The following is a 13,426-nucleotide window of genomic DNA, read 5'->3' as shown; positions in this document are numbered from 1 at the left end:
CATCTTTTTCCAAGATAATGTTGAAAATTTTACCAACAGCATACCAGTATCATTTTAAAGTTTTGTCATTTCTCAGAGGTCTAAAAGAGCTATCTTAGAAACAGGAAGAGCGAGCCCTCAAGGAAGAAAAGCCCCCAGTGACATTGGAGCCAGTCAAAGATGCCTGCCTGCAGTGGCAGAAGCAGAAGAAGAGCCACACCAACAAGACCATGAAGCAGTGAGGCAGAGCAGCAGGCAAACTTCACAGACAAGGCAGAGGCCAATGGACTCTGCGGCTGAGAAGCTAAGAATGGGAGACTTGACCACAGGCTAAGAGGCGGCTCTGTTGTGGAACAATCACTGTTTCCTTAATGCTTTCTGGTTCTGGCTTTTAACTTCCTTAATAAGTCCCCATAATCATTAAGTACTATCTGTGAATTCTGTGTGGTTATCACAACATATTATCAAGTCCTGCAGAGCAGGAGAAGGCCACAGAATAGGGTAAAGAAGCATGGAGCGTGAAGACATGTCTGAACTCTGCTCTGGAAATCAGTCTTGGGTCCATGTAGAGTTGGATATACCATCTTCCTGTGGCGTAATGAGTTGCACATTGGGCTGCTAAATACAAGGTCAACGGTTTGAAACCATCAGCCACTCCTCACGAGGAAGATGAGGTTTTTCACTCCTGTCAAGATTTAAAGTCTTGGAAACTCACAGGGGCAGTTCTACCTTGTCCTATAAAGATCTCTATGAATCAGAATTGATTCAACGGTGGCTGCTGGGTCTTCCTCCTTTGTGAGGCCCTAAGTGGTCAGATATGGCCCCCACACCATTTCTTCATCAACTTTTACTTGTATCTCCCACCAACAGTCTACTTTAGGGAAAGAGGGGTTAAGAGACAAATACGGGTAACATATCCATCCTTGGATATTCCTTAAAGCAGACAAGACAGACTTTTCATATTATCTTTCTATGTGTTTGAATATTTAATCATGTGTTAATAGCGTTTTTAATTTACTAATTTTTTTAGCAAACTCAAAAGGTGAATAAATGAACGTTTAAGTAAAAGGTATATGGTACTTAACTATTTGGATTAAGAATACAAATTGTTAATTTAAAAAGCAGTAATTGATATATAACCAGAAGTACTGTATATACTTAATTATAAGCTGACCCAAATATCGGCCTAGGAACCTAATTTTACCACAAAAACTGCATTAAAAAATGTGCTGAAAAACTCAGCTTGTACACAAGTATATATGGTAGAAAGGTCAATATTAATATAATGTTAGTGTTTATCTCTAGGTAATGAAGTTATTATGTATTTTTATTTTCCTGTTCTGTTACTTTCTGAACTGTTTAATGCTCCCTATCTTATCTATAAAATACTTTTTTTTAAATTGTAAAAGCCTAAACTGAAAGACTGTTTTACACAAATGACAATTGGAAAAAATTATGTTCTCAAATAATATCAATGTAACAAAATATTTAGATTTACTATAAAGCATACCATGTTGAAATAAAATATTTACCTAATATTGAAAGCAAGTTGTATCTGCCTGATTCATGTCTCCATAGGCATCTTGTTAGGTCCAAGTGAAAAATCACTACCCGAGTCAATTCTGACTCACAGCAGGCCCATAGCACAGGGTAGAAATGCCCCTCTAGGTTTTTGAGATTTTTTTAATCTTATGGGAATAGATAGCCTCATGTTTCCTGTGGAGCAGCTGGTGGGTTCGAACTGTTAATGTCATGGTTAGCAGCCAGTATATAGCCCACTATGCCACCAGAGCCCCTTATCTTAAGGTCACAATAAGTTAAATACAAAAGAGGACATTATGATCTATGCTAAGAGTATTCATGACACTTGGATTTTAAAAAGCATCTCATAAAAAATTAAATCATTTTTAAAACACTTAAAAACTAATAAACAAAGTCAAAAAGCATTAGTATAAAACTTTAGAAACTTTTATTAAACAAAGATACCGAAATGTAAAGTTATTGTTTCTCAACATATCCTCCATCTGTGTCTATATACAATTCTGAAGGTGGTATTTCTACCTCTTAAACTCTTCCAGAGAGGATTCTGCACTCCTCAATTTATACAACGTCAAAAGAGCAATTTGGGCATCCTTTTCATTATTATTTGTGCTTAGAAACAAAAAGAAGTCTGAAGAGCAAGATCCAGTTGGAGGGTGAATTGGGAAGGGTTTTTCAAATAATAAACAAGTACATTGTCGTGATGAAAAAAATTTCCCTGCAACTTTTCTGGTCTTTTTCACACCAAATGCAGTTTCACCTTTTCCTAAAACTTCCTAATTACATCTCAAAATTATGTTTTTGGAGTTCCAAAAGGCAGTCACCATAGCCATCCGAACTGACCTCTGCCTTGAATTTAACTGGACCAACAGATCTCAGAAGCCAGTTTTAAGTGGATCGTTTATTATGAACGCACCCAAACAAGATTAAGACCAGAAAACCGTTCTACAGTCATTCACTGTCTGCAAAGACACTTTTCTAATCATTTGGAATAAACTCACGCATAGCTGTACTGAGACCCTAATGTGCATGCATGTATGCGCTCATTCCTAATTATTCTGGATTATTTTCTTCATTATAAAAAAAACAAAATTCCGTATCTGTTAAAATAATTATTTCAATCTTCTATAGTAGTAACTGTTAAGATAAGTATTTCAACGATTATGACAATTGCTGAATGAATTATTTTAAAAAGTAAAAACCTAACCCACTGCCATAAAATTGATTTAGACTCCTAGCACCCTCCATAGGGTCTCCAAGACTACACATCTTTATGGGAGCATATGGCCTCATCTTTCTCCCACAGCTGGTGGTTTTGAACCATACACCTCTCGAAGTTAACAGTCCAACGTTTATCCCCAGTAGCTTTACCAGGCTCCAAAAAGTTCCTACAAAATTTCTTTTGAAGTCCACTCATATTGAGAGAAAAATTGTAAAAACCACCTCGATTTCAAAAGAGAAAAAAATGGTCTTATTAAGGAAGGAAAAACAAGGAATATTAAAAAACATAGGAATATATACGGGGTTTTAAACTAAGCTTTGCTAATGCAACTACCTTAAGAAGGTAAACCCTGCAGGAAATATTTGTAAAAAACTAAGAGTAAAATGATAACTATTCAAAGGGAAAAAGTAGAAGAAATTAGGAAGTTGGTCATTTTTAGGTTGTCCAGTCAACATAGCTATTATCTTAGTCATGAAGCCATGTGGTGGACAGCAGGCATCCAACCTACAATTATCATTAAAACTTTTTCACACTTAGCATGTGCATGTGATAGATGTGTCTGTCAACTCACAGTACCCCTAAACCAAAAGTTTAGCATAGTGGAAGATAAGTACATGGCCCAAAATACTATTCCCTGAAGTTATGATGATGACCAAAGACTACAACCTTCGGTATGAATGACACCACCACATTTAAAAAGATTCCTCATGATTGGACCAACAAATAACATCACGATAAACAGAGAAAAAGTTGAAGTTGTTAAGGATTTCATTTTATTTGGATCCACAATTAATGTCCAGGGAATCAGGAGTCAAAAATCAAATGATACCACAGTGGGCAAACGTGCTGCAAAAGAACTTTTCTAAGGTTTTAAAAACCTCTGATGTCATCTAGAAGCCTACAAGCCAAGGTATTTTCAATCATCTCACATGCATGGGGAAGTTGACAATGGAACATGGATGCATCTGCAATGTGATGCTGGTAAAGATAAGGGCTGCCAGAAGAATGAAAACTGTCTTGGAAAAAGAACAGCCAGAACGCTCCTAAGGAACAAGGATGACAAGACTTCACCTCTTGTGCTTTGAACATGTCATGAGGCAAGCCAGTGCCTGGAGAAGGGCACTTAGGCTTGATAAAACAGAAGGTCCCAGAAAAAGAAGAAGCACCCCTCAACGAGGTGCACTGGCAGTGGTTGCAATGAGCTCAGACATGGTTACAACTGGGAAGATGATGCAGGTCAGTGGAGTATTTCATTCTGTTGTATGTAGAATCAATAAGAGTCAAAAACAACTCAACAACACCTAACTAAAAACATAGTAACAAACATCATGTAATTTTTAAAACAGGTGTTTTTGATGTACATGTCAAAAATTCACATCCCCAACAGTGTGAACTTCCCTAACAACAAAGCAAATATTCTTCAATCATTAGTGTTATTTACATAATTTCTTTTAGTAGTCCAACTTACCGAGTGCCATCTGCTTTCCAGCTTACTTTATACGGCTTCTGTTCTAGAAGTTTAATATTCTGCTTGTCCATGGAAACAGGCTGTGCTCCAGGGAATCCAGACCTTAAATGAAAAACATTTTATTACTATTTATGACTGGTATCCACAAAGCAATCAACCTCACGAGTCACATGCTCATCACAATCATGTTCTCCGTATCATGGAATTACCAAATGGACTAACAGCAGCTTCCACACAAGTGTGAACAAAAGTGATCATTTTCTTGACATTTTACAATGCAGGTTAACAAGTTCTAATTCAGTGTTTCCCACAGTGTAGGCGATATCACCCCTTCAGAGACTCTGGAATTAGCCAAACAGGCTGCAAAATCCTGACTTATAGGCTAAAGTATAAAAGTTTTCCATTGCAAAGGGGGCAATGAGTAATTTTTTTAAAGGGGGGGGTGATAGACCAAAAACATTTAAAAGCCTGTGTTCTCAATTATTCTTGCTACACTATATAATGCAGGTGACCTACTGGTGCCATGGGTTAAGCAATGGGCTTCCAGCCAAGATGTCGGCAGCCAACTACTCCACAGGATAAAGATGAGGCAGTCTGCTTCTGCAGATATTTATACCTGGTAAATTGGCAAACTCTCTGGAGTTCTCTTCTGTCCTATATGGTCGCTGTGAATCATAATCAATTCAACAGCAGTGGATTTTGTGTTCCAAAGCCTCAGAATTCTTAGATAAGGTCAGTATGAATCAGAGACAATTTGATGGCAGTGGGTTTCTGGATTGTTTTAACAACTATTAAGTTAATTTAAAAATATTAATGTACTTGTTCTAAAAAATAATGTAGATATGTTAACAAGTATTTTACTTAATGGAAAAATTTTAAGCTTGGCTCTATTATCTTACAATATCTGATACTCTTATTTCTCCTTCATGACACTGCCAACTTTGCATGATACTACAGATTTGGTAAATTCCATTCAAAAGATGCCCAAACAGATGAAATGTCAGTCAAGATTAAGGTACACCTTAAACACAACCTTTTTATTTCTCCAAAATTTTAATATTTTAGTTAAAATTACTTGTAGTTGATTTATCTAGTTTATATGTAGCTATGACAAGTTTTTTATGAAGCATTTATATTACAACATTTTTAACAATGCTCAATAGTAATTATCACAGACTGGGTGTTGTGAGCAACCGGAGCAGTGAACTTTCTTCTAGGCTCCTCTCCCACGAAGTGCTTGATGGATCATTTCAACTCATGGGGCAGAGCAGAACACACACAAAGCTAATTCTCCCAAACTTCTGATTACAGAAAAACTATAGTTAGTCTTTACCTCTTCTCCCTTGGTAAACTGTAATGACTCAGCAGCAATAGAATCCAAGACACAAAATAAACACAGGGGGCTTCAAAAATGCTGTGGGAAAGTGGAATTAAAAGATAGGAGAATTCCCTAGAAACTCTGCAAAGCCCCTGTACTACAGAGCGATGACAGCAATAACTGTCTGTTCTTTCAGGAAGACAAGTGAGTCCTCTAAGAAAAGGCTGATAAATTCTTGTTAGATATATCTCCAAGCATTCTCTGTAGCTGTTAAGAACAAAGAAGGCACCATCAATGTTTGTGTTAATTTTTTTTAAATGGTTAAGACATTAAAATGCGTATTACCCTTCCCAGGCACAGAACTGATGGCACTTCTGCTGCACCTCTCCTAACTTTGGTTGAGTTGTCACTTGGGTTACACCTCTAACAGTGATTCCTTCCAAGAAAATAGCACCCTTAAAATAAAAGGAAAAGTATTTCATTAAGAATTCAAATCCATTTGTCAAGAATAAACTGAAAGATTAGTTTACCCTCACATAGCTGAGCAAATCAATTTGTAAAACAGAAATGCTCCACAGAGGCTCTATAACCTGTCCTAGGATGGCATACTAGTTTCTCTTAATCCAGCATGTGGTTTTCTTCATGTTCACCTATTGCCCAGTATGTGCACAACACTGCCAAAGACATCTATAGCACTACTTCAGTAATTACGACAGTACTAATAATGTATAAACCACTGACTGAAGGGAGCCCTAGTGGTGTCCTGGTTACACATTGGGCTGTGATCTGCATGGCCAGCAGTTCCAAACCACCAGCAGCACCTCAGGGAGAAAGACTGGGCTCTCCACTCTCCTAAACAGTTATGATCTTGGAAACCCAGAGCACTGACTCGATGGCCGCAGGTTTGGTTTTGGATTACCAATGACTGAGAGTCATTTTACAAATATTCTCTCTAATCAGTAATTCTGCAAAGTAGATGGTACTGTGTTCATTTCACAGAAGAGAACCTGAGGCCCAGTGATCCTATATAATTTACTCAAGCAAAAATAGAACCCAGGTATACACTCTATTAAACCATTCGCCAATAATTCATACCTGGAGACAAGGAGAGATGTAACACATCGTTAGTGGGGTACAGATTTTAAGAGGATAAACACTCAAAATCTATAGCTAGAATAAGAGTAGGCAAAATGGCTAGGCAATAGTGCCTGGATGCATTAATATGAAAACTAAATATTCTCATCATTTAACTTTTAATCTGAATTCCCTAACTTAGAACTGCATAAAGTATCTTACTATAGCTCACAGTAAACATATTTTTGAATTAGAGAAGTGAAGCAGATGGAAATTTTATACATCAGAGACACCCTCCTAAAAATATTAAAGATCAAATATATAGTCTAGATTTAAGCTACAACTACTCTCAGACACATACAGGATGGCATCAGTCTCACACAAAATCTATAAAACAACTTCAGTTGTTAATGAAATTGGGGAATAAAAAATTAGGCCTACAGCTACAATGAACAATCTTCTGGCAAAAACTTAGCAGCCCGACGACAATGCTGACAACATAGATTCTCCCAGTTTCATAAGCAGGTATCTGAGTTCACAATGAGCAAATGTTTTCTAGGCTAAGTTAAGCCATAACTAATTTCCAATGTCAGATGGTTCAGGTAAGCACTGAACTGCTAACAAGGTCCCTCCATTCTGTAGGAATAAGATGTTGGGAGTGTGTGCTTTAATAGGTACATATCTAATTAATCAAGAAAATGTATCATTAGTTTTAGTCCATGAAAGGATCCCAGACATTATCTCAAAGGAGCAAGCAACATACCTGTGAAGTCATACTCTCATAAGTTCTAGCATACACTCAAAAGATAAATGAAAAAGGTGTCTTTGTTTTCTTAGAGGCCAAGAAGTATTACTGTCATGAATCCATGAGCCCTGACAGCACAGTGGGTTATGCACTGGGCTGCTAACACAGCCACAGTTCAAATCAAGGCAAAAAGATGAAGGTGTCTGCTCCCGGAAACATTTATAACCTGGGAAAAATCACAGGGGGCAGTTCTGTCCACAGAGAAAGTAAGAGTCAGAAATGATGTCATAACAGTGACTTTGAATAACTCATAAACCCACGAGCCCCTGGGGCACTGTGGGACAAGCTAACAGCAAGGTCAATGATTCAAACCCACTATCCCACCCACCTCACTGGAGAAAAATAAGGATGCCTGCCTGCTCCCATAAAGCTAGAGTCTCAGAAACGCTACATACAGTCTCTATGAAGTTAGAATGAACTCAAAGACAGTGGCTTTAATTTGTTGGTTAGGTTATAAGTCCAAACAGAATAAGCACAAATCTGAATAAAAGCAATCATAATTATATTAATATGAGTCAGGAAAAGAGAACTCTTATTTTACAAAAATAAATTATCATACTGAAAACATCAGTCAAAACGTAACTGTTAAGATGAAGAATTCCAGAAAATTGAGATTTAAAAAAAAAATTTTTTTTAAAGATGAAGAATTCCAGTAGACAACTAAAAATCACAAGGCAGACAGGAAAATGAAATAACTGAAATTAAAAAATCAGTGGAAGAATTTACAACAGCAATAATAAAGCTATGAAGCAAATTAGTAAATTGTTGAGGTAGGTCAGAAGAAAATATCCAGGCTGCAAAATGAAGAAACAAAGCAAGAAAACACCAAAGAATGACGTGACAACTAAGGCTATCAGATCCCGTAAAGCTGCCTCGCAAACCCTATACAGTGTCACTATATGTCGGAATCAGCTAGATGGCAATGAGTTTAGCTTGGATTTTTCCTTTCTCTTAGTAACTGGCAAAATAAAATAGAACAAAGATTTATTTTAACTGTCCTATTTATTTTCACTAATGTAATATGTCCGTCTTAGCAGTCTTTCTCTTAATACTGATGAAGTTCATTTGCAAATATAGGGATTCAATGATGCTTCAACATAAAATAGATATTATTCTCGAGATCTAATCCCACTGAAAAAGAAAAAAACAATAAAACCTGCAAAATGCATCCCATTTTGCAGAAGAGTAGAAAGAACAGTGAAGGCACTGTCATGAACCACTGTCTACTAGTAAATGAACTGTGGTATTTACAGTTCTACTGTGACATCACACCCAACTTTTGTTAGGAATTTCATCAATGCTCACTTAGCCCCACGCCTGCCCTAAACGTTCCCTTTGACCTATCCCACACACTTGTTCGGGTAAAAATATGCAAGTACAACCTGTACTTCTCCTAAGACTTCCCTGTTAGTGCTCCCCTTCCTCCCAGGCAGGACAAGGAGATCTAGAGGCAAAGTTACAGTACATTCCCATTAGATCATTTTACTGGGATCTTACCATACTCTGCAAAGAAATTTCTCAATCTAATACCTATGAGTTCTCTGGTGCACCTAAGAAACAAAAACAGGATAATTTTATATACCTGTAATTTTCCTCATGACTATCAACCTTTGGAAATAGCCAGAATGTAATAACCTTATAATCCTAGCTAAAGTAGATCAACATTTCATTTTCACAATTTTTTTTCATTTTCACAAATCTTAATCAATAAACTTTAAAAAGATAAATGTGAAAAAAGATGTTTTAAACATTACCAATTTTAACCGTTCCTTTCTCCTTTTGCCAAAGGAAGTACTTGAACCAGGTTCTGATTCCTTTTTTCCATCTTCATCCTCATCCTCATCCTCTTCATCTTCAAAACACCAATCCGGCAACAGAGGTGGAGGTGGTGCTTCTTCTATATCACCGTAGCGACGAAAAAGTTCTTTCAAATAATCACCCTTATAAATTCCTGGAGGTCTGGCTTGGGCGAAAGTAGCAACTGCTGCCTCAATGCTACAGGAAATAAACAAACATCAGACAAGTTCTTCACTCAGACTGATCAAAACTCATTCTATTCAAGGGTCCATGTGAAATACTGACAGGGCTTTAATCAAATGGGCTAACTGTAGTCCCCACTTTTAAGTCAGCCAATCTATTAAGGAACAAGTTCACTATGAAAGTTTTAACATACTGCAGATAGATAATCCTTAAACTCATATGCTATGAGTGGAGAGAGAGACAGACAGACCTAGGTAGGGTCTGTGAAAAAGGAAGAATTTGAAAAAGCTTTGAAGACCGATCTTCGGGAGAACATCAAGGCAATGTGAACAGCTGTGCGGACAGGTAAAAGCATTGTACTTGAAAGGACTCTTCAACACATAAGAGCAGGCAGAGTGTACAGATGTCATCAGAGGAGGCTTTGAATCTCATACAGGAGCCTGGGGTCATGGGAGTGTTAAGCACTTCAAAGGTCAGACCTATAAATACAAGTAGTACATCTCAGACTATATGAGTAGGAAATGCACATCAGATGTGTACTTCACTTCAGCTGACTACACTCAGGGAAGGGACTTTGAAAACATACACAGTGACCACAGTGACCCATCCCTCAATCGATCAATGTATTTAGTTAGCAATACACCATCTTCTTAAGCATTTCAGGTAACTAACTGTCTAATCTCAGGACTTAAAAAGGCACTTCACAAATACTGGTCCTCAAAAGAATGCTGATTAGTTTAAATGAGGTTGATTGTCCTTAAAATACTCCTATAGCATCATAAACTGTTACTTTCAAAGAAAAGATACTGTTAAACTGGAAAACAGCAGCCAAAGTAACTTCCAAAGCTGAAATACAAGCACAAAACCATTGGGACAACTTGTCTCTGGTAATTCTGTAAGAAGTGAAAATAACAGGAGGCAAATATATAGTATATGGGGCTCAAAAGCTCTCCATTAAAATTCTGCTTAGTACAACGCATTAGCAGAGGATAGTCTGAAGACTAACCATATGTAAAATGAAAACTATGTGAAACTACCCTAACCATGACTTCACAAAAAATGTAGCAATATAAATGCTAAAACAAAAACAATACAACTTTTTTAATCAAGTACTAAATATAGAGACTTCAAAAAGTTAGAAATCCTGTAATTAAAAGATGATGGCATTTTGTCCTACTATTTCTGACACCCCTCATATGCTCTGCTGTATTAGGAGAGGAAAGCAGTACCTCCAATCCATTTTCTCCACCAAGAAGGCACAAATGAGGAAGCCAGTGCGATTGAAGCCGTGAGTACAGTGAACACCTGGAAAAGAACACTTTGGTTTACAACTGACAACCCACTTCAAATGTCGTTTACTTTGAAATTCCAACAGGCAATCAGGATATTTATATGACTTTATAAAATAAAGAAAGAAAGAAAATATGCTCTTAGCTAGGAATAACGTACTAGTTTAAGTTACTTCAAATCTAATTTATAACACTAGCTACATGGTTAAATATAATACACTGATTTATTGGTTAAACACTGTGTTGTCTATTGTCTAAAGATGTCTTTTAACTGAAAGATTCCAAGTGTTTTAATAAGAATAAACATGCAGGCAGGACAGGTGGTGAGAGTGGAAGTAAACGAATACACAAGGCTGTCAGTAAGGGTTACACATATTTTCGAGGCTGGGGGGGGGCAGCGAGTGAATGGAAAGGTGTGACTCCCACTTACAGTTATTAGCCTGGGTGATTCCCTCCATCCTGAGATGTTTCCTAGGTCAGTGATTTGCTAAGATATAAATAGCTCCCTACAGTTCCTTAAAGAGCCCTGGTGCTGCTCCGGTTAAGGACTCACCTACTAACTGAAAGGCGAGCTGTTCAGACCCAACTTGCTTCCCTGGAGAAAACACCTGGTGATCTCTACGGAAAAAATTCAGCATAAAACGTCTATGGGGAAATTCGACTCTGTTGAAGAGGGTCTCAATGAGTCAGAATGGACTGAACACACACAAGAAGGGTCAGTGGTTGAGTGGGAGGAGAACTACAAATACATGTGAGTGTATATACATATATGTGTGTGTGTGTTTGACCGAGGACATCTGTGTATGGAGGTTTACTTTTGCTGCAAATATAACCATGAATGTAACTGAGCACACAGACGACAAAGATGAAAACTCTTATACATAACCAAACACCATGAGGGGACCAGTCACTGAGCTTAGGGGAAATAACTGAACACACACAATTGGCAGGTCAATTGACATAACACAGTTCACAAAGACAATGTTCTACACCCCAATTTGGTGAGTAGCAACTGGGGTCTTAAAAGCTTGTAAACAGCCATATTTGTACCACTATTTGTCTCTTCCCATTCAGAGAAAGGAAGAGTGACAAAAATCAAAAGACACACAGAAATAATTAGTGCAATGGACCATCAGTTTCCACAACCATGAAAACAAAACTAGACGAAGCCCAGCTACCACTAACAACCATTGTAAAAGGGATCACATTAGAACACCCTGGGTAGAGAAGAAAAAAAAAAAAACCATGGAACAACTCAAAAGCATACACAAGACCAACCATACACAAGATGAGACTTGCTAGTTGGAAGGAGGCCAATGGCTCTTGCTCTAAAGGTCTGGAACTGAACTCACCTCAGTGTTTACAGGCACAGTTATTCAATGTGACTTTCCTAGCCAGTCTCTACTCCCGCCAAACAACCTTTCCTGCAGGGGTCTGGTAAGAAGGCGGGGGAAGATACTGATAGGATTCATCTGTGAGTAATTGCAAACAGGATTCCCTGGAATGCCATTCTGCAGTGTACAAAATGAGTCTTCTGAGAAGGAGGGAAAGGAATCTCATTACCAGCAAAAATCAGGAGTGGGGCACGTCTTCTGGACCCAAGATCCGCGTACAGTGTACAGTGAATCTCCTGGATCCAGATGCAGCTATAACAGAGGAGCAGCAGAAGAACTAGGAACCAGAGCATGGAGCAGAGTGATGGAATTCTCAACCCACAGAGCAAGAAAAGCTGAATGTTTCTGTGCAAGAGGCTGGTTCACAGAATGGGGTGCATCTGGGCACTTAAGTGGGGAAGTTGAACTTGCTGACCCATGGAAGTGAAGTAAAATGCCTTTGGGCTGCAGCTTACTGGAGTGGGGGTGCCTCTGGGCATTTAATTCAGGGAGCTGGGTTTGCTGATGCAAGGAGCTTGAGTGGAATGTCTTCAGGTAAGGCTAATAGAGGAGTGGTCTGTCCCTTTGGGCATTTATTAACAGACCTGAACCTTTGTGACATGTCCTGGTAAACAAGTACCTTACCCCTTTCTAACTGGCATCACAACTTGTTAACTTAATAAACCCTCTAATCACAAATCTTGCCTTTGCATTTCTGTTTAGCCACTGCAATGGACCCCAAAGAAGTAAGATAGAGAACAATAATTAAGACATGACAGTATTCACATAATCATTTAAAATCAAAAGGGCAGCGTATACGCAAGGACAAAGATCAGAGAGCTGGGAAAGGGAAAAAAACAAACCCATTTATTATAGCCCTCAAGTCAATTCTGAATTATAAGTGACTCTGTGAACAGCATAGAATTTTGGGTTTCTGAGGCTATGAATCTTTATGGTAGCAGAAAACCTCATCTTCCTCCTTTCTCCCCTAGGAGTGGCTGGTGGGTTCCAAGTGCTGATCCTGGTTAGTAGCCCATTGCATAGCCCAGTACACACCAGAACTCCTTTGGGAAAGGAAGAGGAGTGGAAACAGAAGGCACAAGGAGGAAGTAGGACAAGTGACAGCACAATGAAGGGATTCAATGGATGAGTTCAATCACAATGTGTAGAAGTTATTGAGTGTAAAACTATGGTCTGTGCTACAAGCCTTCACCTAATTCACAATAGTTTTAAAAATTTTAGACCACTACTGAATTCTGCATCTTACTTTTACTCTAATAAGATTAACTACTTTTATAAATAGGAAATACAAGACTAACAGAATAACTAATTGCCAACTGACTGATTCATCCAATGTAAAGATATCGGGTGTGTGTGTG

At 38.0% G+C, this 13,426-nt stretch overlaps 1 protein-coding gene across 2 annotated transcripts in view; it reads right to left on the bottom strand.

Moving 5' to 3' along the window:
- RNGTT (RNA guanylyltransferase and 5'-phosphatase) overlaps positions 1–13,426 on the bottom strand; it is a 258,807-nt gene that overhangs the window by 219,111 nt on the left and 26,270 nt on the right. For both annotated transcript variants that reach the window (XM_075554782.1, XM_075554783.1), the window contains exons 5-8: positions 10,615–10,690; positions 9,160–9,400; positions 5,872–5,981; positions 4,209–4,310 (exon numbers count right to left, since the gene is read on the bottom strand). In XM_075554782.1, coding sequence (XP_075410897.1) covers positions 4,209–4,310; positions 5,872–5,981; positions 9,160–9,400; positions 10,615–10,690 — 529 coding nt within the window. The remainder of the gene's footprint in view (positions 1–4,208; positions 4,311–5,871; positions 5,982–9,159; positions 9,401–10,614; positions 10,691–13,426) is intronic.

The sequence above is a fragment of the Tenrec ecaudatus genome, chromosome 7, assembly GCF_050624435.1.
Source record: "Tenrec ecaudatus isolate mTenEca1 chromosome 7, mTenEca1.hap1, whole genome shotgun sequence".
In the NCBI taxonomy this organism is placed as follows: Eukaryota; Metazoa; Chordata; class Mammalia; order Afrosoricida; family Tenrecidae; genus Tenrec; species Tenrec ecaudatus.
This window is presented reverse-complemented; position numbering and strand designations above follow the sequence as displayed.